The sequence below is a fragment of the Xenopus tropicalis genome, chromosome 1, assembly GCF_000004195.4.
Source record: "Xenopus tropicalis strain Nigerian chromosome 1, UCB_Xtro_10.0, whole genome shotgun sequence".
Lineage (NCBI taxonomy): Eukaryota > Metazoa > Chordata > Amphibia > Anura > Pipidae > Xenopus > Xenopus tropicalis.
Genome location: NC_030677.2, coordinates 93,853,256 through 93,880,577, shown reverse-complemented (window position 1 = coordinate 93,880,577; position 27,322 = coordinate 93,853,256). Strand labels below are relative to the sequence as shown.

Genomic DNA, 27,322 nt, shown 5'->3' with positions numbered 1-27,322 from the left:
TATAATAATACAACAATTTTTAATAACTAGACATCTATCACATGCTGTTACTGATCAGTAGTTTGTGTGTGTGTGTGTACTTTTGCTGATTGTTATGCATTAATCATTCCACTGAATACAATATGCTGAACGGATTTACGCAGTATGTAAAAATACCTACAGCCATGACTTTCACTTAAGGAGAAATACTGTTACATGTTCAGTAAAGAAAATGGTATGTATATTTAAATGATTAATTTTCATTTTGTTTGGTATTATTGGTCCATTAAAGAGATACAGAAGTAAACCTAGCAGATCCAATGGTCTCTGTATATTCACAATGTTAATCCCTAGGCTAAAATAGATAACTGTACCAAGATACATGATGTCACATAGAATATAAAGATTATATATAATATACATATACATACACATAGATACACATAGATAATAAGCAGGAGCAAAAGGTTAACACCTTAGTTGCTACCACAATCTTGCAGCCAAAGTATTCAAGAAAAAAAGTATTTTGTAAAAAGACAATGAAAAAGGCCTAACCCATTCAACAGAATGCAATCCATTAGCAGTTGTGCATTATGGTTTGGGTTCTTTTCAGAAGTCATACATAAGTATTTTAGAATTTATCCAAACCACAAAAGGTTTAAAGAAAATCACATTCTGGTTAGACTAAAATATATTGTAAACTGTATGTGGGGGGCACTTAGTGTTCACTATAGTAACTGACGTAGTGAATTACTAGAATAGCCTTTATGCAAGATCTTAAGCATCAAATGGGGCAATGGATGGACGGACAAAATGTATTCTATGGCCGGCGTCCAGAAGTAACAGGCCTCTGACTTATAAAACTGATTAAAAAGACTTGCTCTTCCAGAGAGATCGTCAAAAACAGGAAGCCAGGTGCTTATAGTTCCTCATAATTTTGGTCCTTAGTGTTAATGTAGTTTATTAAGCAAATCCAAGTGAAACTCATTGAGGCAATGGAACCAGAATCTCAACGTAGTTGACAGGAAAAAAACCAGACTGGCCATTTATCATTCCTTCATACCAGTTCTCATCAATCTGATTGGTAAGTGTAATAATATCACTCTCACGGAAACCTAGTTCTCCATCATTTTCAGGGTCAAAGTCATAAAGAGCTTTACAACATGGCTGGTCCAAGGGAGCTACAAGACAAAGAGACAAGAACATTAACAACAGTTTTTGTAGTGATTAAGAAACCTGGATTTCTTGAACATTTAGGGTAAGTAAAAAGGTAGGTGTTTGCAAGAAGGGCAACCAGCATATGTTGGTAATATAGTTTATGAATGTGGGTGTATAGATAGGTAAGTAAAGGTTTGTGTGTGCTGGGTTTACTTGGAAGGGTTGAACTTGATGGACTCTGGTCTTGTTTCAACCCTATGTAACTATGTAAATAAAAGGGATAGGCGGTACTCACCTGAACTGCGGTTATTAGTCCTTGCAGGCTTTTCACTGCGGAAAGATGATGAAGCTGAAGCAAAACAATAAGTTATTGTTACACTTCAGTACATCACAAGAAAAATTACTAAAACAAAGCACCCTTGAATAAGTAATATTACCTGGTGCTTTGCTGGAGGGGTTGCTAAAGCCACCATTGGACTGTTCACTTTCAGCATATTCATAGCTTTCTCGTGGCTTAGGCTTGAACTCTCGTTTTGTTCTTGAAGAAGACTCTCTAACACGATCCTTCAGCTTTTCTGAAAGTTCATCCAGTATTTGCACAGCTTGCCTGTGATAGTCTAGCTGTGCTTCCACCAAGGCTGTCAGTTGGCTAACTTGTTCAACCTTTGAATAGGATAAAAGAAAAGAAGGGGAAAAAAAACATATGCATTTTAATTGTCTGAGACATTCACAGAAAAAAATAAATATGAAATTTAAAGACTTAGGGGCATGTTTACTAAGAATGGAAATACATTTTACCGGTTATGCTGCCTGGAGCAACCAATCAGATCTTTGCTTATAGGTCTTTTTTAGGTGACTTGTAAGTCACTGTTCCAATCTGATTGCCGATTGGTTGCTATGGGCAACAATCACCAGTGACATTTAACACCAACCTTAGTAAACATGCCCCTAAAATGCCTTTGTGAATCTTACAGTACTTTTGTGAAATGAAGAAGCAGCAAACTTTCAACAGAAGCACTCTGCTTATGATACAGACACATCCATTATAAAAGTCAATTATTGTTTATATGGTTTTAAACTATAGCATGCACCATGTTGCAGCATTTTTAACATTAAAACAGATGTCATGTCTCAAGATATTTAATACTGCAGGATTAATAAATGATGCCAGTTAAAAGCAGTAAGATTGTCAAATGCAACTGGCATACTAACCTTCAGTAGGGTTAAAAAGTGTGTTTAGGCTGTTTTATGCAGAGGATGAAAAGCCTCATGGATCACAACACATTACTATCATCATGTATGTTTAATCTGTAGAAACTTTGCACATGAGGAAAAGACTGCTGAATGTATAAAAGCATGTGGCTAAGTGTTTGTATATTTCATGGCAGAAAAGTTACTCTGCTTATAATACAGATACGCTCATTATAAATGTCTTTTACAGAAAGAAAGATGAGAGAGAGAGTTAGAGAGAGAAAAGATGATAGATGCTTTTTTTTTTATTATATAGAAATAAATACACACATTTATCTCTGTCTACCCACATACATATATTTAATACAAAAAGCCATAAATATCCTGTAAATTATAGCCTTATTAGATACTTAGTGATGTCATCAGTTATAATCATAATCAACTTGGTGTATTATAAAGAATAATGCACCCCCTGTTGTAAAATATGACCAAATTATAAGTCACCAAGGAGTTCCATGACTATGTAAAAGCATGAGGCTGACTAAAGGGGGTACATTATTCACTATATATTATAAAATAGAGGGTACATTTACTATATATACACAAAGAGGGGAATTCACAAAAGTGGTAATATTGAGAAAATAAAAGTGGAGATAGATTTTCTCATCTTATGTACAAACCTCCATAAATTTCACTTCTGTGAATTTGTCTTTAAACAGACACTTTTTAGATTTTGTCTTTCACACATTTTAAATTACACGTAACACATTTTTTTTGTGAATTTAACTTTAGCTTTTCCTAATCCTGTCTTTCACAGTACAGAGTCCCTGTCTATTTAAATGTCAGTTTGGAGAACATATACTTTAACTAAAATTGTAGTTAATTTCTCATCTCTGAGTTATTAAATGCAGCATCACACAAGTTATATCCAGTTGGTGTTGTCTCCTGTTAAAGGGGAACTAAAACCTCCTGGAAAGTTACTTGTTTTAGTGCCAATGCACAGATGCTTCATCCCCCCCCTTCAACATCAGTTACACTTGCACCAACTGACCTGTGGCCCATTGTAGCACTACACCTCAACCTCTGGCCAAGTGTCTTCAGTTCCTACAGCTGATTTCAACTACAAACATGTGCTGTTGCCCTATTTCACAGTTTGGCCTAAATTGTGCATCCGTTTGCAGATCAGCTAGATGGATGTTGGGAACAGAAGTAACACAGCTAAAGATGGTGGCCAACACTGCTTAGCAGCTCTGTACTTCTGGATATGCTATGGGGCAACATATGGGTTGGGACAGGTGTCAGTGAACTGTTGGGGAGGGGGCTGTCTACTGGATCTAAAACTAAAAATTAACTATTAGCTATAGAGCTACAAGAAGCAAAATACTGCAAATAAGTGTTAAAACGTTTTATATAGAAAATTGTATAAATTTTACTTTTTATTTCATGTATTTGTTTATTTGTTAATGAGGCTTTTTGCACCCATTTTTTAGACAGAAACTTGTCCCCTGAAAGTTACATAGGGTTAAAAATGTAGTAAAACCCACACAAACCTATACTGATATAACTATACACTCATATTCATAAACCATATATACCAACATCAATACTAACTGTAGATTTAAGTATCACAAAAGCCTTAAATACTATGCTTGTTGAAGAACTCATTCAGGCCCCTCTTAAAAACATTAACAGAATCTGCCATTACAACATCACTAGGAAGGGCATTCCCTCAACCTCACTGCCCTCACTCCCACTTACGCTACTTCAAATGAAAGTTCTGTCCCTCTAATCTAAAGGGGTGGCATCTGGTGCTCTGACTGTTTCTATGGGAATAAAAATCCCCTATCTGCCCCTCTAATCTACTTGTACAGAGTAATCATGTCCCCTCACAATCGCATTTTTTCCAGAGAAAACAACCCCCAACCGTGACAGTCTAACCTCATAGTTAGAATCTTTTGTCCCCTTTACCAGTTTAGTTCAACGTCTCTGCACTCTCTCCAGCTCATTAATATCCTTCTTAAGGACTGGAGCCCAAAACTGGTAAGGCCTCACCTTGAGTATGCCTATAAGAGGCAAAATTATGTTCTCATCCCTTGAGCCCTTTTTTATACAAGACAGCACTTTATTTTCTTTAGTAGCCACTGAATGACATTGCCAGGGATTAGACAACTTATTATCTACAAAAACTCCCAGATCCTTCTCCATATAGGATACCCCCAACAAACTACCATTTAGTAGATAGCTCACATTTATATTATTTCTACCAAAGTGCATAACATTGCACTTGTCCACACTGAACCTCATTTTCCAGTTTGCTGCCCAGTTTTCCACTTTTGTCAAATCACTCTGTAAAGCTGCAGCATCCTACATGGAACATGTTAACATTGAACTTCATTTTCCATTTTGCTGCAGAGTTTTCCAATACGGTCAAATTGCTCTGCAAAGTGGCAGCATTCTGCATTAAATGTATAGCTTTACACAATTTAGTATCGTCAGCAAAAATAGAAACAGTGCTTTGTATGCCCACCTAATTAATAAACAAGTTAAAAGCAAAGGACTGACCCCTGTGGTACTCTACTAACAACACTGGCCCAATTAAAAAATGTTCCTTCTATCCTTCACCCAGATCTCTATCCAAATACAAATATTATGTTCTAGGCCAGTGCTGTCCAACTTCTGCGGTGCCGAGGGCCGGAATTTCTCTAGCATACATGGTGGAGGGCCGCTAATGGAAGCCAGTTTTGGCCACTACCCTTTTTTGAACCACACCCTCTTCAAACCACACCCATTTTATCACAATGGTGGCAGTGCAGCAAAAACCCAAATGCTTGGTCCTCACTGCGGGGATATCAACAGTTATTCATATATGAAAGAATTATATTATGTCATATTAAAACACACCCTTAAATCCACATGCCTCCTCCTCCCCTGTGGATAGCATAGCAACCCCCAGCAACATAATTACACACATTAGGGACCATTTAATGGCTGTTTCCAACTACTAACAAACTCCCAGAACGAACCCCTGCCAGGTTCACCTCTCACAGATAGCATAGGGCAGGTAGAGTATGGCATACACAGGCAGCACTCTGCCTCCCTTATGCTGTCTGTGTGTGCCATACTCTGCCTGCCTTATGCTGCCTGTGTGTGCCATACTCTGCCTGCCTTATGCTGCCTGTGTGTGCCATACTCTGCCTGCCCTATGCTGCCTGTGTGTGCCATACTATGCCTACCCTATGCTGCCAGTGTGTTCCATACCCTCCCTGCCCTATACTGCCTATGCGACATACTTGCCTACCCTATGCTGTCTGTGTGTGCCATATACACAGGCAGCTTAGTCCAGGCACTACATACAATGTCTGAGGTGTGAACAGGGGAACAATGGGGGTAATTACAGCCTGAGGTGTGAACACTGCAGGGGGTGAACAATGCAGAAACTAAAAGGTGTGAACAACACAGGGGATTACATGTTTAAACAATACAGGGGGATTACAGCCTGAATCTGAGGTGAGAACCATGCAGGGGGCCAGTTAATCCCAGTATTGATACTAATTAAAGCTTACACAAAGGTAAACCATCAAAGCAGCCAGACAAATGGGGGGGCCACACAGAGGGGGTCGCAGGCTGCCAGTTGGGCACCGCTGTTCTAGGTCAATATTCCTCAATTTTGTCATTAACTTTCTGTGAGGTACTGTATCAAACGCTTTAACAAAGTAGATGACATCCACTGCCATTCCAGCATCAAGGTTCCTGCTCACCTGCTCATAAAAGGCAACTAAATAAGTCTGGCAAGATCTTTTACACATAAAAACATGCTGGCACAAACATATAGTATTGTGATTTGCAATGTATTCAAGAATCCTATCCCTTATTACCCCTTCCATAAGCTTTCCTACCACTGATGTTAAAAATTCACCAGTCTCTCTGCACCATACCAGACCTCAATGAATCTTGAAAAATTAACTGAAGAGGTTTGGCAATTACAGCGCTAAGCTCATTTTATACCCTGGGATGAATACCATCCAGTTTTGGACCTTGTTTACCTTTACCGGTCTCTTTTGAATTTCCTCCTGAGTGACCCATGCATCACTTTTATTCAACCATAAAGGTTTGCTTTGTGATGCCTCTCCTTGCTTACAAGTGGAATATACGGACCTGTATACTTGCTAAGCAGTGTGTTGAAGACATGTCTCTGCAACATTAGCTCAAAGGAGACCATGTTCATCACTGTTTCCCAAATGCTCACCCACACAAATGTTAGAGATGTGTTCAGTATTATTAGACATCCCCAGGTCCAAAAGAGAATCATGCCTAGTATGTTCTGGAAATGCCTGAAATAAAAAGTTTTCATTTAGCATATTTACAAACTTACTAGTTTTTTCTGACATAGCCACCCCATTACTCCAGTCAATGTCCGGATAATTAAAGTCCCCCATAATAACTTGAACTAGTTGTGAAGCCTCTTCCATTTGCACTAATAGCTGAGCTTCATCCTCCTCACTTAAACGGGTGGTTTATATATGTCTATGAAGATTCTCATTCATCCAGGTCATGATATACAGTATCTGGTAGAATTAAGTCTAAAACAACTGGACTTTTCTGAGTTTTTCTTGAAAACGTTTCACCACTCATCCGAGTGGCTTCTTCAGTTCAAATGACTGGTAGGGAATTCCCCGGTATTTAAAACTCTTGATGGTAGTAGAGTCACAGACATCCAATCACAATGGTTACATTGAACTTGTTCAGTTAGGTGTTAGCTGAAACTGACAGGTGTAAGAAGGTATGATCCAATCACAATGGTACCAAGATTCTCATTGATGAAGGTGTTAATCCTTCAAAGTACATGACTGGAAGTGTGAACTGTTGTGAAACTGCCGGGGTAAGGATGTCAACGCGCCATTGTATGTTGGTGACAAGCGGTGTCTCAGGCCCCCTCCTCTGTTCAGGGATGGTTTTTCCAGGCTGGCATAAATGGCCTCTTTCACACCTCTTTCAAACCATCTGTCCTCTCGGTCCAAAATATGCACGTTACTGTCCTCAAAAGAGTGACCTTTTTCTTTGAGGCGTAGATAGGCCGCTGAGTCTTGTCCTGAGGAGTTTGCCCGCCTATGTTGGGCCATTCTCTTACAGAGAGGTTGTTTTGTCTCCCCAATGTATAAGTCTGAGCACCCTTCACTACACTGGACCGCATAGACCACATTACTTTGAAGGATTAACACCTTCATCAATGAGAATCTTGGTACCATTGTGATTGGATCATACCTTCTTACACCTGTCAGTTTCAGCTAACACCTAACTGAACAAGTTCAATGTAACCATTGTGATTGGATGTCTGTGACTCTACTACCATCAAGAGTTTTAAATACCGGGGAATTCCCTACCAGTCATTTGAACTGAAGAAGCCACTTGGATGAGTTGTGAAAAGAAAAACTCAGAAAAGTCCAGTTGTTTTAGACTTAATTCTACTAGATACGGTGGTTTATATAGCATACACTAATGATAATTTTCTTGTAACCTTCAGCCCTCCTGAAATCTCTACCCAAAGGGATTCCACACAGTCCCTGGTAATTTCTTTAGCACATGGCTTTAAATCTGGCTTTACATAAAGACAAAACTCTCCACCCTCTTTCCCTCCTAAAAAGGGTGTAACCATTTAAATTCACAGCCCAGTCGCATGTTTCATCCCACCACGTTTCAGTTAAATCATAATTTAATTTTCAACTGATTTTGAAAGTACTATGTCTTCTGATCGTGCCAATACCAAACAATAGTTTTATGGAGAATTCTCACTTGTATAGGTCAAAAACTCCCAGCAGTACACTACCAAATTTCCAAAACACTGCTCCAGAAAGCTGCATACTTTAGATTTCAAGGCCAAAACTTCCACTAACAGAAGGTTTATCCCAGATTCTGGGGAATCCAGAATAGATAGAACTGTCTGTCTACTCCAAACTACCAAGTTGCAATGCTTTCCTAAATGTATTGGTTTTTATCAAAATTTGTGATTTTTTTTAAAAAATTGCTTCAAAGCTTCCAGTCTATAGTACCTTATCTCCTACAGGTCATAAAGTAACCAGATAAAACACCCTAAATATGAACGCCAGGGGTCCACTGAACAGTTTGATGCCCAATATGTATAGGTTTACCTAAGTATGTGGCATGTAGGGGCCCCAATGTGAACCCATTCGTCATGACTCTTCTGAAAAACGACTAAAAATGTTGCAATTTGCCACATTTATCTTACAACATTTCTTACATAGAATGACACATCACACTAAATATGAATGCCAGAGGTCTAATGAACAGTTTGATGCCCAATATGCAAAGATATGTGGTGTACAGAGGCACCCAAATGAAAATAGTGCATATGAATTTTCTCAACTGTCAAAATAAGTCCAATGACTGTGTATTATGTGCTGTAACACCCCCAACTATACAGAAAAACCCAGAAAACCATATATATTTGGAAAGTACACATTCTGCCAAATCCAACATGGGTAAAGAGTCCTTTCTACACCAAAGTACCAATCGGTAAAGCTTTCCTAAAGTTAGTGGTTTTTATGACATTTCAGAAAATCGCCTAAAATTTTGCAATTTGCCGCTTTTTTCTCACACAATTTCTTGCGTACAAAGGCAAATCACCCCAAATAGGAACACCAGGTCAACTGAACAGTTTGATGCCCAATATGCATAGATATACCAAAGTCTGTGGTGTGTACTGACCCCAAAATGAAAATAGCGCATAAGGATTTCTCACCTGCCAACACAGCTTTTGCACACAGAGCCCCCTGTCAGCGTATTATGTGCTGTAACATCCCCTAACTATACAGAGACTCCCAGAAAACCATATATTTTTGAAAAATACACATTCTGATGAATTTAAAATAGGTAAAGTTATTTTTCTACACCAAAGTACCACATGGCAAAACGAAGCTAAAAAACAGATCAGGAATACTAATACAGGGATAAAAATGCAATAAAACCACAAAAATTGTGCAAATTAGTGAAACAGCAAAATAAGTCACATAACAGTGTAATTAGTGGTCAGAATATCTGATCCAATAGTCAGGCTGTCAAAATAGGGGTAAAATAAATAAATTAAAAAAAAAGTGTGTATGTGTTTGTGGATACATGTTTATACACATCTAAAAGTTGTGTGACAGTGTGTAAGTGTGTAGATGGCCGATCAGATTGCTTGTAGATGTCTTTTGTGATCCTGTAGGGTCCTCTGTGCAGAGCTTGCACAGCAGGAAGTGAGTGGGCGTCGCCAGAGGGAGGGGGGGGAAGCAGGGAGAGCTGAAGGAGAAGCAGCAGATGCAATCGCATCTGCTGCTTAGAGATGGGTCCTGCGATGATCGCATCGCAGGACCCACATGAAATCCCCCCTGGCTCGTTGCCCAGGGGGCTGTCATCACTCAGAACTAATCTCTCAGAACTCAGAGCTCAGGCACATGCCGCTTCTGCAGAGAGAAACCTAGATCTGCCAAACAACGTATGACATACGTGGTTGGCAGAAAACGCATATTTCTGCAATCACTTATGCCATACGTCGTTGGCAGGGAAAGTGTTAAAATGTTTTTTTTTTCACCATGTTTATGTCATTTTAACAACATATTCAGAAATACGTCTGTAAACTGTCATTCTTTCGCCAGAACCTGAAAAGTGGCAGTCGAGTTGGAATATAGGCGGATTTCTGTTTGTGAATATGGAGAAAGTCCTTTACACCAGTTTAACCACCACTTTTACTCCATTTTTTGGATTCCCATCACATAGTCAAGTTGAATTGTATCCACCTGAAAAGTAGTGGTTGAGTTGGAATGTAGGCGGATTTCTGTTTGCGGATATGGAAAACTTTTTTTAAACCAGTTTAAGCACCACTTTTCTCCATTTTTTGGATTCCCCCACATAGTCGGGTTTATTTATGCTCAAGCTGTAACTTTTTTGTATGTCATCAGAAATTTTCTTTATTCAAGTCAAAACACTTTCAAAAACCTGTATTCTTAACATCAGACTAGAAGAGTGAAAACCCAGAGCCTCTAAACACGAACACCCATTTATCATACCATTGGTTGAAACTTCTGAACATAATTTCCCCTTCAAATAAAATTAGGTTCATATACTTTTGCCACACACAAATAAATGAACAAGCATTATGTTTTTGATTTATCTGCTAAACTGGGTTATCATCTAGTTTTAGGACTGATGAAACACAAATCATTTTAGTGTCTTCTGCCTTGTTAGTTAATATACATGTGTTGGGGGCATTGTCTTTCATCGCAAATTAAAGGCATCTCTCTAACCCCTTTAAAGGTCAAGGAGAGAGAATTTTTTTGTACCACCTATTGATTATACATTCTCCTCTATGACCTGAGGTGCTACCATTATTTTGGCCTTTTTATGTCCCTTAATACTTAATATCTCACAGGGGCTCATTTGCAAATTTGCACCTGGGCAGTAACCTATAGCAATCACAGTGATTTGCCTTTTTCAACCAGCCAAAGGTAGAACAATGAAAGCAAACATCTAATTTGTTGCCATGAGTTACTGCCAAGAGATTATAAATGCCCACCATTGTCTACTGCTGGTCTGGAACTGCCAATGCGTTAACGGTTTCCCTGTCCTGGATCACTTGCGGGTGTATTATAGGGCTAATTGCACAATTACAAGTGCCATTGGCCCAGGACAGCAGCTGGGTGGCATATAGTTGTTATTTAAGACCAGGTGGACTAATTGAGTTTGGGGCTGGATGAACAAAGTGGTTTGAAATTATAATTTACAGTAATGTAGCACCATGAAAAAGTTAACTCCTACTTACATCTGTATCAAGCAAATTAATCATGCTCGTCTCAGCCACTTCTTTTGATTCAATGAACTTTTCCATGGCCTGTCTCAGCTCTTCATCTGGTATCTTTCCTTGTCGCTTCTTCTTGTAGTCATAATCTAACCTCCGGCCTTCCAGTTTTTTTAGATGATGCTGCAATACACATAATTCTAATGTAAGAAGTTATCAAAACAAAGACATGTTAAAAAGCACATCTGTACCATACACTGACAACTTAAGCCAAGCACCTTTATAGCAGTTTATTACTGAAGTTACTGCTTTACCAGTTCTTGGCATACCAGCACAGGAGGTGACTAGTCCAAAGCCTCACCTGTATCTCCTTCAAATCTTTGTCACAAAGATTCTGTAGCGGATCCAAAAAGTTTTGTTTCACTTCAATATCCAGAGAATCCTTTACTTCTGCCAACCTTTTCATTGACTCCCCAGCATCCAGCAAAGCATCACCTATTTGACAAAGCATATTAGTGTCTACAGCCACTCTGAAATCTACACTTAACACAACTTAGAAAAGCATTATGCTAGTTAGGGCATTAATAACTGCACTTACCAAAATTTGATTCATCCCCAAGATCTTTGCCAAATTTGATCATAGTCTCTCCTAAAACACCTTCTGGCTGCGGATATCCTGGATTCTTCACCTGCCCACGTATCTTAGACATAGTATTCAGCATTGACAGCTTAGCCCTTGAAGCTGAAGTGGAAGCACAACAGAATAAATAATATAACTTTTTTTAAAAAGGTGGTACTCAAGCCCAAATTTTGATTTATTTATTGCAGAAGATAGCTACATGTGAAATCATTAGGTGTAAAAAAAAAATTAAAAAAAATTAAAACAAAAAGATTCCCCCTGACATAAAAGAGCAAGTATACCATTGATTCTTAAGTTATGGGTCGGGGCCCAAAGATGGGTGCCTATAAATTGTTGTTAGGGATCCCTAAAGTGTGTCATATGTGCTGGGGTTTGCTGTGCTCACATATAAATGACAGGGGATATACCTCCAGTAAGCGCCAAACATTTGGGTTTTTGCTGTGCTACCAACATTAATGTGGGTATGGTCTTAAAAGTTCTTGTAATAGGGTGTGTTTTTAAGTGGGTGCGGTTTAAAAAAAAAAAGGGAGTGGCTTCCATTAGCAGCCCTCCACCACATATCCCAGAAAAATTCCAGCCCTCAGTACCACAGACATTGGACAGCATGGCTTTGGACCATTTTCCTCAGTTTAAGCTGTTATGGTCCCTTGGGGCTTGTCAATCAAGGCTTGTAGGGCAGAACTTAAATGCTTGATTTACAGGAAGAATCTGGCAGCATAGTTAGATGGTGTTGTCAGCTTATACAGGGTCAGAATTCACAGCCCACACTCCTGTTGGGGGAAATCAATAGATTATCATAAAAAGCTCCCATCGGTGCTAGGTCCCACACTGGGAGGTAGTTCCCAGTGCGGGTTGCCATGTTGTTTGGCGTGCATGCACATAATGCACAAATCTACCCACTCACTTACGTGCATGCGCTTAATATTGGCGTGGTGGATGGGACCTGCCTATGATTAAGTGCACAAACACACGAAACGCATCAGATATACTGATTTTAAATGGAGTAATAAAGATCGATTTTTAGCGAACCTTTTGTGTCCGGTGCGTTTGAAGCTTCCTTGCCTATATATGATTCTGCCTTCCCCAGCTACGGGTTCGGGGCTTTAAGCACCCGGGCCACTTCTGGACAGCGGTGAGCTTTTTGGTTTTTCTATCTTTATATGATGAGAGCCGAATTGACTGTGTTGGGGTTCTGGTTTAGATCCATTGGGAGATAGACTCGGGGTATACACACCCGGGTCTCCATGCTGTATTTGGTACAAATAACTTTAACTATGCCTTTATCCCACCACTTAGGGCGCCCCAATTAATTCATTTATTATTCAGATTAACGCTATTTACTTTTTACAATTTATTCATCTGTTTCAGTGGATGCGACTCACCCTCATATGTCACATACGTGTATAATAAACTTGCGTGTGCCATAACATGACTGCCTGCACCAGAAGCTCCTTCCTGATGCAGGTAGCCTAGCACTGGTGGGGGGCTATTATGTTTAAGAAAAACTAATGAAGCAATATGGGGGCGATAGGTGCCCTTCAAGCCCACTACATAACTCCCCTCCTTCACTGACCCACCTTTTTGTTAAATTGTTCTTAATTCATTCCCCCTTACTTAATTATTTATGCGTGGGCCTTGCATGCATGCCTGCTTGCCTTTCCAGCACTAATGTAAAGATCTGTATTAGGACTGCTTCAAAGATTAACCTTTCAGCCCACAGTGCTGAAGTAGATCAATTGTGCAGAGAAAGCAAGCAGGGAGGCATAAATCATAAAAGTTAAAAACACTATTAAAAAGAGTGCAGAGAGGAGTCTTCCTGAAAGATTTCATTTATTTTTTTTTAAGTAAAGGGCGTGCGATAAGAATGGCTGAAAAGAAAATGTCATCAAGAATAAAACAATAATACTTGCCCCTTACAGGAAGTAGTACTCTTTCTGAATATAAGGAAGTTGAGTGTTTTTAGAGCCATATATTTTACTCATTTGGTGGGTTTTTGTGATCAATAGTTTTTATCAGTCAAGTTCAAACTTTTTTTTCAAACCTGCCTAACTGCTAGATGATTCAGAGAAAGACAAAAACACTCTCCAATTTGTCTCATTGTCTCAGAAGGGGGAAAAATGCCATCCTGACTCACAAGGCTATCAGACTATTCCTTGGAGCAACTTTGTACTAAGAGCATCCAACATTTTCATGAAGCTGTCTAATGTTTAAAGGGTCTGGCACAGTTGAAGTCGCCCTATCCCCTTTTTTGAGAACTAGAAGAGAACCTTTTTTAATTGTATTTTACATAAAGCACTTGAAATAGGAAATATTTTGCAGGATTGATTTATTGTTAGAGGGTTATAGAATGGATTCGGAAATGATTAATTTTTAGTGTTACTGTTTCTTTAACAACTGATATACCATGAAATACTGATATACTTTGGGATTAATCTGCTTGGAATGTAATCAGTTTCTTAGTTTCTATTTTTGCCTTTCTGATTGCCATTTTACAAAACCTTTGCATCATTGCATCTACATGTACAAGATACTTACCACACAAGGTACAAAGAGATAAAGCACTGTTTTACCATGTACAAGATCATAAGGATGAGATACAGGAACTGTAGGTTATATTGAAACTCAGCAAACACTGTGTTTTTTGGAACACGGGACAACACTGTGACTGTCTAGAGCCCGGCTTAGTAACATAACAGTGTCCCCTACATAGGGTACCCAACACAGAGATGTTCCTAGCTAAAGAAAAAACTTGCTAAAACCCTGGGATAAAAAAAATGTTTGTGTTGACGACTGTGTGAAAACTGTAGATGGTTATGTTGATCCTGTGTAGGACCACACTTACCTAGATTTCAAAATAAGGTGGTGAATGATTTAAAGGAGAAGGAAAGCCTAAATCACTTGGGGGTGCCAAAATGTTAGGCACCCCCAAAAGACTTAAATCGCTTACCTTGTACCCCGGGCTGGTGCCCTTGTTAAGAGGGAACCGCACCAGCCCGGGGTAGCTGCGAGCACTTCCTTCTTCCGCATTGGCGCGCTTTGCAGAGCTTTAACAACAAAGTCGGCTGTTCACTCTAATGCACATGCGCCGGCCCAGGGATTTCGCCAGCAGAAGAAACACGGAAGAAGGAAGCGTTCGCTACAGGTACCCCAGGCTGGTGCGGTTTTCTCCTAACAGGGGCACCAGCCCGGGGTACAAGGTAAGCGATTTAAGTCACATGGGGGTGCCTAACATTTTGGCACCCCTAAGTGACTTAGCCTTTCCTTCTCCTTTGGAATCTGGTTGTAAAGTTTGGCAGCTATTATCCAGAATGTGAGGGACCAGTGTTTTTCTGAATAAGGGATTTTTCCCGTTATTGTTTAGCTACCAATGTGGATTTATGCAGTACACTTACAATCAAATACAAACTACTATTTTATTTTTACAGAGATAAAGGAAATCATTTTAACCAAATATATCTAACTTTAAAAAAATGGAGTTTATTGTAGACAGCCTTCCCATAATTTGAAGCTTTTGGATATGGAATCCCATTCATGTTTTATTCCCATTCCTGTATTATTATTGTTATGGGATGGGATCCATTATTCAGAAACCCATTATCCAGAAAGTTCCGAATTACGGGAAGGCCATGTCTTATAGACTCCATTATAAGTAAATAATTCTAATTTTTAAAAATGATTTCCTTTTTCCCTTTAGTAATGAAACAGTACCTTGTACTTGATCCTAACGAAGATATAATTAATTCTTACTGGAGGCAAAACAATCCTATTGGGTTTAATTAACGTTTAAAGGAAAACGAAAGGCAAAATCACTTGGGGGTGCCAAAATGTTAGGCACCCCCAAGTGACTTTAACCGCTTACTTTGTACCCCGGGCTGGTGAGAAGCAGAGAAAGGCATCACACAAGATAGATGGAAATCTTTAATATTACTATAACTATTGTGCTCTGGTTTATTTCTCTTCAAGAGGTACCGCAAGTTGCCATTCAGAAAACAGGGAAACATACAGTCTGTGGTACCCCAGTACCAGTACCACTGATAATAGGATATAGGACATTAAAAGGTGGGATTTTTATTTCTAACAAAAACATATTATAATAAATTTGTGATGTTATGTAATTAATTAAGATAAAAGCAATTACCAGGATTTGGCTGCAGATACTCAATAGTCTTTGCAAGAACATCAGTAACAGCTTTAGTGGTCACATCAACTTTCTGCAAAAAACAAAAGCATTGGGATTTCTATGCAAATCAATAAATCAGTAAATAAAAGGCAATAATAATGAAAGGGGAGGCTTAAAATGAAATTAACTGTTTCTGGCAACCCAAACATAGTACAAAGGCAGCAAGAAACACAAATAATTGAGCATTTGTAAATAACAGTGGATTTTGCAGTTATGAATGCACAGGTGCATCTTTTCATGAGAAGATTGTGGTCCACCAATAATTCATAAACTGTTACAATGAAAGGGAATGCAGGATTCCTGTTAATATTAGCTAGAGGCAATAGCAGTAATTAAAGGGGTTGTTTACTATTGAGTTCATCAATTCTAAGGCCAGCAAGAAGCTGGGAAGCAGGCACAGTTACAAAGAATCTGGGATATGTGATTTTCTAATGCATATAGTAGAAAAAACCCTACATAATAAATAATGAATTCCAGAGAAGGCAGCAGAGTTCCTGGATCACATTATGTATGGTTTCTTTGTTGCATGGTAGCGGTTTAAAGGAGAAGGAAAGTAATTTTGGCATTCTACTGCCAATAGATTTGCCACATTAGTGCCACCTGGAAAACACTATATTTATTCTGCAGAAAGCATTACCATACCGAGTAATCAGCCCTAGAAGCTTTCTCTGTTTGCTTAAGATTGCAGCTGCCATTTTAGCTTGGTCTTCATAGCTTCCTGCTGTAAAGGTCAGATCACACATTCCTAAGGGTGGGGGGGGAGTGAGTTTTATGAATTCTTATGGGAGGGGGGAGCAGGAGAGGGGCAAGAGGAAGTCAGATACCTGAAGAACATGTTTACAAAAAAGGAGACAAGAAATCCTGAGTTTCTTTTGAAATAGGACTTAGTGCAGCTTTTCTGTGAGTGCTTATGGGTGTATTTACATAGACCTTGATAAAGCTTACTTAGTTTTTACCTTTCCTTTTTCTTTAACTTGCATTTGTGGTTGCTGCAATGAACTGTGTTCAAACATTGATTTACAGAAGTACCTTTCCCCATCTTTACTTATGAGAGACCCACTTTCGCTGGCATGCTTTTCTTATAATTGCACAGTCTTTTGTTGACCCTGTACCAACGTTTCTTAAACATCAACGTTGCTGGCATCAAATTCAAAATGATCATATTTAAACTTCCTTAATTACAGCACTTAATACAGCGCCCTCCAAAAAGTTTGTGACAAAGACATTTTTATTTGGTTTACCCCTCTGATCCTAAGTGTAAAATTAAAATCAAACAATTCAGACATATTTAATGTTCAGACTTAAATTTTAAGTTATTTGCATACATTTCAGTTCCACCATATAGAAATTACAACACTTTTTACATAGTCCAATTCATTTCAGGGCACCATAATGTTTGGGACAACTGGCCTCACAGGTGTATATAATTACTCAGGTATGTTGCCTTGCTTCATTATTGCTTGGATGAGTGGCGAAACATCTTCAATTATTACTTAACAAGTCCAGTTGCTTTAGATTTATTTATACTAGATAAAACCTGCTATGTTTACCATAGCTTGGTAGTTTGGCAGTTTGTAAAGATGTATTAACCCATTTTTTCCCGCAGAATGTGTACTTTCTGAAAATACATGGTTTTCTAGAATCTCCATATTGTTAGGGGGTCTTATGGTACATAATACACACACCGGGTGCTGATATTGCAGCATCCACAGCATCAGACGTGAAAATTCATATGCACTATTTTCATTTGGGTGCCTAACAGGCATCAAACTGTTCAGTAGACCCCTGGCGTTAATTTTTAGAATATTTTATGTTAATACATTAGAAAATGTGGGGGTATTAAATGGGGCGAAATGCAAGCTTTGAGACAATTTTCAGAAATTACATAAAAATGGCTACATTTAGCTTAGTTTTGCGGTTTGGTGCTTTGCCAAATCTACAGTAGTCAGAAATTTCCATAAAACCATACATATTTGGTACTGGCATGTTCGAGAGACATGAGACTTTCTGAATTTTTGTCCATATAATAAATTTTTCTGGTATAAACCCCTATATTTTTTTTTGGTATTTAGAGCTCTACATTTTGTTTCAGTGGAAATTCACTACAGATTTGGAAAGCTCAGGTTCTCCTGAAGAATCGATATATATTTTACCTACCTTAACTATGGGATTTAGAGTGTGACTTAATAGGTGCAATTCAGTTGCATATGTGGACACAACATGCGAGGAAAAACCTGGAAGTAATGCCAACTCAGGGCAACTGTTAACTGCGGGGTTACATTGTACCTGTAAGCCTTGCACTCTGCACTTTATTCTACAAGTTGACACAACAGGCAGGCGCAAGGTGAAGGTACAGGGAAGTGTATTTTGGCACGAGTACCTTCGTGAATATTGCTTGACAAACTGATGACAACACAATGATGCACTTTGCATTGTACCATACATTATTAATAAACCCTTCTAGGTCTATACAAAAAGAAACAGAATGGGGTTTAGGGTTTGCAGGAGCATAGGGTGGGTGTTATGTTTAGTAATGCACATGGCTTATTTAGCAATGCCACTGTTGTGTGCCAAAGTTGAACCCATCAGTGCACACTACATATAAGCTTGTGCCTGGTGCAGAGCAGCTGTGTTGTGCTCTGCTCCTTTGTGTCTTTGCCTTATGTACAAGGTTCAAAAACCAGCATGAGGGAAGTACAAGAAGTTGCACCTATAAGCAAGCTTTCACACACTTTCTAGGAGTCATCTACATTGGTGCCCAAAAAAATCTGTTTTCTGCGCCTCAATAAATGTTCTGTAGTTTGAATCACTGCTGCAGTGTGTCTACCTTTTTTGCTTTACTCGTCTACATTGGTTGCATAAGACAGAGCGCCCATTAAGTCATATCCCTTGATATTCAAGTCAGCTGTCTGTACCTTTTCCATTTCTTTAAACTCGTCATCCAATTTGGTCCCTTCAGCTCCTCCAACTTTTTCACTCACAAGCTGTGGAAGACAAAGATATGTCAGCTCTCACAGTTTTTTTCTATTTTCCATATGTGAAAAAAATGTTAACATATATAATACAGTAGTAAATAACAATAAAATTAATAATATAAAATTTAGTGTTAAAGGTGAAGATGTGGGTAATGTAGGAAAAGAAAACCATTTATCCCTCATAATTTTTGGCATTTATTTGTAAGGGGCCTACTTGAAATGTGTGAACCTATACATTTTTCTACAGGTGAACTGCACCAGTAGCCAACAAGATGCCTTAAAGAAAAACTAAAGGTCTACAAAGAACTGGTCTAGATATGTTAAGGGTCCTGTGCCAGACCATAGCTACCAGTAAAGACCAGTGCCTCCAAAGATGACACGAGTAGCTTCCAGTATTCTTTTTAGAAACTAATACATTACGCATCAAAACTAATTAATAACCAGCAGCCCTCTAGCATCATTTACTTTTCCATATGTAAGAACAGTTCTTTGCGTGGTGCACCAGAAGTGGAAGGCTGAAATTAATATAAAACTTTTTAAACCTTTATTAATACATCATAAAAAGGTGAATATGTTTACTAAAAGAGCAGGACAATTAACTAATAGTTTAAAGGGGATGTAAAGTCATCCTATTAAGTTACGGGACTCTGAAAGAATCTCTAAAAACAAGCACCTTTCTAATATACAAGCTTAATTTTTCTTACTGTTTTTAAATTAATTTATCTGGTTTCATCTGCTGCCACAGATAGCCTGAGGCAAATGCCCCACGCCTGTGATAAATCTCTGCTACTGTGGGCAACTAATCTCTCTGAAATGCCTTTCAAACAGCAACAATACGCGTCGCTTTATTATGAAGCCGTGCAAAGCTTCATGCACAAGGAAACTTTGAGCAACTTCGGAAAAACGAAGCGATGTGTATGCCTTTCCACGGGCGCAATTTGGAGAGATTAGTCGCGGTTGACTAATCTCTCAGTGGGGCATTAGCCAAAAGGTGGCCATACACAGACAGATTTCAGCTGCCGATTTGTGTCCTTCAGACCAATTCGGCAGCTTATCTGCAATGTATGGGCACCCCAAACAGGCCCTAGGGCGATCTAATTAGCCCGATATCACCTTACATCAGCCCCTTGCTTCATTTCTGCTGTAACCTAATCCTTTCCTACTGCACAGTCCTCTGTTTGTAGCAGGATCCAATCAGAGGCAAGTATGCTTGTTTGATGCATGTGTATTTTTCTTTTATAGCCGAGAAAGGGCTGGCTGAGGCTCCCTGCTAGAGCTGAGGACACCAGGTCGTTTATTTTCACAACGGTAAGAATAAAATACAGCATGTATATTGGAAGTTGCTTGTTTTTAGGTATTTTATTCCCTTAACCCAATGGGATGACTTTACATGCCCTTTAAAGTTGAACTACCCCTTTAAGTTTTATATAGATCTGGCTCAAAAAAATGGAAAAGTTTCAAGTTATTGTCAAGAAATGCTGACTGATTTAAATGTAGTTATACAATCTGGACAAACTGGTACACTGGGTGGAAGATGAGATTCAGTGATGATAAATTAAGTTGTGCATTTTGCATGCAAAAATATGCAAGCCACTTAAATCCTAAATGGCATTTAGTCAGACACATCCTTGATGAAGGAGGACCTGGTTAAAAAACATAGCTGTAGCAAGCAATGCCAGTCACCCCTTAAGGGTGAAGACACACACGCTACTTGTCATAGCTACTAAACACCAGAAAATACCCTGCCATAGACAATACCAAGAATTGCCTCTGCTAATACACACTGAGACAATTATCAGTAAATGATCAGCATTGTCTATTTTAGTAGCCGTAGCAAGTAGCTGCTACTAGTAGCTCTGTGTGTCTTCACCCTAAGGGCTGTGACACACAAGGAGATTAGTCGCCACGTGACAATTCTCCCTTTTCGCGGGCGACTAATCTCCCTGAGGCTACTTCGGCGATTTGCCGAAATCGCCTGCGCAGCGTTTGCCATCCCACCAGCGACTTACATTTTCGCCGGTGGGATGGTAGTTTGGGGAGATTTGTCGCGGGCGACTAATCTCCCCGTGTGCCAGAGCCCTAAAAAAGACCCCATAACCAAGGCAGTATTTTCTACAAAGGCATTTGTTATACGTGTAGCATGAGGCTGGCACTCCAAAGATTTACTAAAACAACCACACTAAAACAAAGAATGATTATTCCAAAAATACGTAAATTACCGTATGCATTTTGTCAATTTACAGCAGTGGCTCCCTGACTTCAGATTAAACCCTACTAAAATGCTGTCATGCACCTCGTAACTTATGTTAAAGTTACAGCAGATGGGGCCGCAAAAAAACTGCTGATTTCAGAAAATACAAAACATGGGGGAAAAAAGCAGCTTGTCTGTAGGGGGCTACAAAAAATGGCAAACGTGTAAAATCAGGGTTCTACTGAACATGAAACCACAACTGTAGCAGACGTTCAGCTATAAATTAAACCATACTAAGGACAGTGAATATGTCTGTATCCTACACCCTTTAGACCATGTTTTAAAATCTCTAGGAGAGCCAACAGACATCTGCAAACTTTACCCTAAGGCTAATGGCACACAGGTCAGTTTCTCTGCAGGCATATATTAACCAGTACAGAAAAGCTGATCTGCTGCCTTCCTGGCAGGCATGGGATAAGATTATCAGCACATCTACAGAGCAGATTTTAGCATGGAAACACTAAAGAGAGCACTAATGGGGAGATCCGTGCCTGTCGGTAAAACAAAGCAGGGGCCAGTTTTTCTCCGTTGGTGTACTTTTTAATTGTTCTCTAAAATGAGAGCTTTATCTAGGTTTGAAGTTTGCCTTTCTTCTAGACGGACCATGCCCAGTATTGTTCCTATTTGTTCTATTTACAATTCACAGGCATAAGTGTGGCACACCTCTTAAAGGCAAACAATATTGCATAGGGTGACTGACTACATAAAACAATTTACAGGTATGGTACCTGTTATCCAGAGCACTCAGGACCTCTTGTTTTTTGGATATAGGGGCTTTCTGTAATTCAAATCTCCATACTTTGTCTACTAAAAAATCATTTAAATATTAAAGTGCGATGTACAGATTTTTTATTATAGAGAAAAGGAAATAGGTTTTCAAATTTTAATTTATTTTATTATGGAGTCTATGGGGGATGACCATCCCCTAATTCAGATAACAGGTTTCTGGATAACCGATCCCATACCTGTAAAAGAAAACTGCCATCAGACTCCATTTAACTAGCTTTTCATGAATAACTTAACAGCATACGGAACACATATATTTTCCCACCGGCAACTTACATTAAAGTGAGAAGGGAACTTTGATATTTACTGGTGTGTAGTATGTTTTCTTCTTTTCTAGCTTTACTACCTTTTAACAAAATCTATACCAGCAGGGCATGGGGGGTGGGATTCAAAAGGGGGTGGGCAGTGACGTAAATGGGAGGGGTGGTGAGGTCACTGAGCAGAGTTGTGATGCCAAAGGGGGTGAAGTCAGTTTGGCAAGAACTTAACAACATACGATTTCTGAGTGCCAGAGCAAAAATGGGGCAGATTGGAGGTGGGCCAGAGCGAATTGACAAGTTATTACAAGTTTACCCACAAGTATTGTTGGTAACTTTGTAATACCAGCCCCGGCTTTGGCTAGTAAAATACCGACCAGGTGGCAACCCTAAAATACACTGCAGTTCATCTCAATTCCCAGACATATTTTCACAACACATCTCATATTTAAACAAAATCATTTCCTGGCGTAAATTCTTTGTTCAGCTGTGTATTTTCCTCCACAAAACTGTAGTAGAAAAATTCTCTAGAGAATTTTCATCATGAACTAATGAAGTGAGAAAGAAAGAAATTGGCAGGGGTGAATGAAGTAGATATTGAGATGCAAAAATGGCTGCCTGGTCTTTATAATGGCAGTTCTCTGGCCTGAACTTGGAGAAATTTCTCTTGCTGAAAATCATTCTAGTGCTTTTAATAAATTGGCAAAGATTCACTGAAGAATTTTATTCTGGAATTTACACCAATGCAAAGTTAATCAGCCAAAACCTGCAATCATCTTTTAATAAATACCTGATGTCATGGCAAATTTTATTTTGTGATAAAAACATCTAGCGTATTATTTTAATGACTGGGTTGCAGGTCCCTTTTAGTATGTTTCATCAACTCTAAGAAGATTGGTCATTGACATTCCCAGAATAGGACATGAAAATCAAATACCGTATTTTCCGGCGTATAAGACGACCCCCAACTTTTGCAGTTAAAATATCCTCAATCTCCCCCCCGCAGCGTCCTAAAGCTCGTCCTCCCCAACATCATCCAGCTACCCCTAGCGTCCTCCCCAACATCATCCAGCTCCCCCTAGCGTCCTCCCCAATATGCTCCAGCTCCCCCCAACATCCTCCCCCACATACTTTAGCTCCCCCCAACATCCTCCCCCACATACTTTAGCTCCCCCCCAACATCCTCCCCCACATACTTTAGCTCCCCCCAACATCCTCCCCCACATACTTTAGCTCCCCCCCAACATCCTCCCCCACATACTTTAGCTCCCCCCAACATCCTCCCCCACATACTTTAGCTCCCCCCAACATCCTCCCCCACATACTTTAGCTCCCCCCAACATCCTCCCCCACATACTTCAGCTCCCCCAAGTGTCCTCCACCACCCCTGCTGCGTCCGGCTGTTTCCTCCGGCTGCTTCATCCGGCTTTAAACGTAATGGCTTCATCCACCACCCCTCCCGCTCGCCTGCTGCTTCCTCCGGCTGCTTAGGTTGCGCCCCGTGCGCGCTGACGTGACGCGTATGCACAGGGCGCAACCTAAGCAGCCGGAGGAAGCAGCAGGCAAGCGGGAGGGGTGGTGGATATAGCCGATCCCTTTAAAGCCGGATGAATCAGGCGAGCGGGAGGGGTGGTGGAGGACGCTGGGGGGGCCCTGCAAGCAAGTACCCGGCGTATAAGACAACCCCCGACTTTAACCCAGATTTTTCGCCGGAAAATATGGTACCTTCAGTTTTGGCTAGCTGTGCAATATTTCACATCTGTATCTCTCTTAATATTACTAGATAGCACTTGCATAAAACACTGATAATTTTTACATAACCTACCACAAGAATAATATTTAAGGGCAGGGGTACACAGGGAGATTAGTCGCGCCGCGATTTGCCGAAGTCTCCCGAAGTTTCCTCTCAAGGCGACTTCAGCAAATCGCGGCGTTGTGTATGCCATCCCACCGGTGATTTGTATTCTAGCCGGTGGGATGGCATTGCGGGGAGATTAGTCATCCGCGACAACGGATGTGTGTGTGTGACTGCCCTAAGAAAAAAAAAAAGGGGCATTAAGACTTTAAATTACAGGGCCACTAACACTAAAAGTGAAAATACTTGAATCAATTTTAATGGGGATTAAAGCTTCCACACTTAGGGGTCTATTCATTAAAGTACGAGTTTGAATCCCGAATTGGGAAAAATTAGGATAAAATACGATAATTTCTGATGATCGCAAATATCACGAAAATGCTTACGAAAAAATAATATTAGTCACGATAATATCATATTGGTGATCCAAAAGTCACAAAATTTTCGTATCCGAACGATCATAAACTGCGGGAAAACCCTTTCTGACTTTGATCCTTCTGTGCTTGTTTTTGGAAGCCTCCCATTGGACTTCAATGGCACTCTGCAGCTCCAACCTGGCCCAAAGAAAGTCACAATACCGAAGCTTGAATGAATCCAAAACTTTCGTACTCGGGCCGACAATACGATTTTGTTGCGTAAGTTTTGTCACAAAGTACGAAAAATTTGCGCAACTATACGACAAAGTCGCAGAAAATAAGCACAGTACAATCAAATACAATTTTTTTTTATTTCGTACCTGTCGTACTTTAATAAATAGGCCCCATAGTATTCATATTAATGCAACTTATAATGAATAATACATTTTTTATTTACATATCTGTGACCCAGTGGAACAAAGCGAAGCCTTTCATAGCAGTAGTTAGCCACCATTTGGCTCACTTACTCTCCCTGAAAGTCTTTGGCTAATCACACCCCAAACCCCCTAAAGTATTTTTTCTAAGTTTTCATACTGTGCATATTTTTTGCGACTTTTTTTGTTAATTTGCATGGCTTTTTTGTATTTTGTGACAGAAAGTGCGACAATTTGTGCGACAAAATCGTATTTGTTGCGCTGAGTATGAAAGTTTCAGATTCATTAAAGCTTCGGTATTGTGCCTTTCCTTTGCCCAGGTTGGAGCTGCAGAGTGCCATTGAGACCTATGGGAGGCTTCCAAAAACATGCACTGAAGGATCAAAGTCAGAAAGGTTTTCCCGCCGTTTATGATTGTTCGGATACGAAAATTTCGTGACTTTTGAATCGCCAATACGATATTATCAAGACTAATATGATTTTTTTGTAAGCATTTTCGTGATATTTCAGTTCATCAGAAATTATTGTATCTAATCAGAATTTTACCCATTTCGGGATTTGAACTCGTACTTTGATGAATCAGCCCCTATGTCAATGTAAGATTTCTGTTTAGCTCAAATTTGGATATCGAGACACACTGCTGCTTAGGGACAGAACAGTATATATTTCTCATGCAGTCGTTTATATTGACTTCTCCATTAAGGATTATACTTATTTATGCAATACCTGCAATTATTTATTGCAGTCATGTTATATAAGTAATGTATGCATTCATCCTTTAGAGGTATAAATAAATAAATGGCATATGACCTGCCTTTACATAAAGGCATTAAACCCATGGTATAAGGCACAGTTTATGTGACACACACGTGCGTGTGTGTGTGTGTGTGTATAGACCTTCAAGCCCTATTGGAACTTAAATGGCATCCCCAATTAACTATATTAAAGCTTCTGAAGCTAACAATTACATTTTTATCATAATTAAAAAATGACAGGATTGCACAAGCCTCCACTGGAATTCAACCTTTGGCCTGAGGGCAGGGCCATACAAAGGCATTAACCAGATTTGGTCCAAGAAACTGAAGAGTGTACACACAAATGTAGTTTTAGCTGCAAGGTAGGCTCTGCCTTAATGGGCACTGGGTTGCTTAACATGAAAAGCAGCACAGCAATCCTATGCTATCACCAAAATTAAAAAAGAAATTCTAATACTATTTTCTCCTAATTAAAGAAAATGTCCCCACATCCAGAAAAGACTAAATGGACACTACTGGCTTTTTTTATAGTCAGCTCTTGGCCAAGTCTGTAAATTAAAGGAACAGTAACACCAAAAAATGAAAGTGTATAAAATGAATGACAATATAATGTACTGTTACATTGCATTTCTACAACTGGTGTGTTTGCCTCAGAAAGACTACTATAGCTTATATAAGTAACCTGCTGTGTAGCCATGGGGGCAACCATTCAAAGGAGAAAAGGCACAGGTTACTTAGCAGATAACAGATAAACCCTCATTATATTGGGCTTATCTACTAGTTATCTGCTATGTAACCTGTGCCTTTTCTCCTTTTTTCCAGCTTGAATGGCTGCCCCCCATGGCTACACAGCAGCTTATTTATATAGTAGCTTTTCTGTAGCAAAAACACCAGTTTTTTGCAGAGCAACAGCACATTATATTTTAATTACTTTAAAACACTTTAATTTTTGATGTTACTGTTCCTTTAACAGAAATCACGAGTGTAGAGCGCACAGTAGGGAATACACAACAAATAGATTTACAAATTTTCAACAAGAACACCCCACATTATATGTTTCTAAAACGTTAGTATGCTTATCTTTTGACTTAATTGCTTCTATGACTTCTTTACACAATGTTTACGTGCATACACAGCGGCACTAGAGCAGCTTCTCCGCCTCTTCCCACACAATGCACATTCCATTCTCACAGGTCCCGAAAGTTGTGTAAGCAAATTTAGACAAACGTATGCCGATATTCGTGTAAAGCGAAAGCGACTCTAGAGTGCGAACTTTACATGATACAGATGTACATCCCGCCTCCCCAAGCCCTCACCCAACAAAAAAGAATGCACAGAGCTGGTGTCTCCGGGGACACAGTTTGAATACTTCAAAAGTAAGACTTCGCAGTTAACATCATCTGCCTTCAAAATACATGTAGCGCTCACCTGACTTGCTTTATAAAACTGCTTTTTAAGCCCGGCTACAGACATTGTTGCGGTACACTAAGATTGCAGGACTACAGGAATCGCGGACAAAACTGTAGAGCCTCTCCCCAGGCTCCTCTCTCAGGATATTACATGGCAACCGCTTACTTCCGGTATAAGGCAGGAAACGGGGGAGGATAGCAGAGGCACAATCTTGAAGTGTTGCGTTTAACTATGAGCACAGTTTGCGAACAATAAATCATTATATTTGATTCCAGGGGCATATATTATTTAATCAAGATAAATA

At 39.5% G+C, this 27,322-nt stretch overlaps 1 protein-coding gene across 1 annotated transcript; it reads right to left on the bottom strand.

Annotated features, from left to right (window-relative positions):
* On the bottom strand, nt 1–27,118 carry sh3gl1 (SH3-domain GRB2-like 1). The gene is made up of 9 exons (NM_203795.2): nt 27,037–27,118; nt 18,855–18,923; nt 15,898–15,970; nt 11,718–11,861; nt 11,481–11,614; nt 11,144–11,302; nt 1,575–1,800; nt 1,433–1,486; nt 1–1,160 (listed from the first exon to the last, which is right to left on the bottom strand). Exons 1-9 carry the CDS (start codon nt 27,079–27,081, stop codon nt 964–966), a joined length of 1,101 nt encoding a protein of 366 aa, NP_989126.1. The 5' UTR covers nt 27,082–27,118; the 3' UTR covers nt 1–963.
* Between the last annotated feature and the right edge of the window lie 204 nt (nt 27,119–27,322).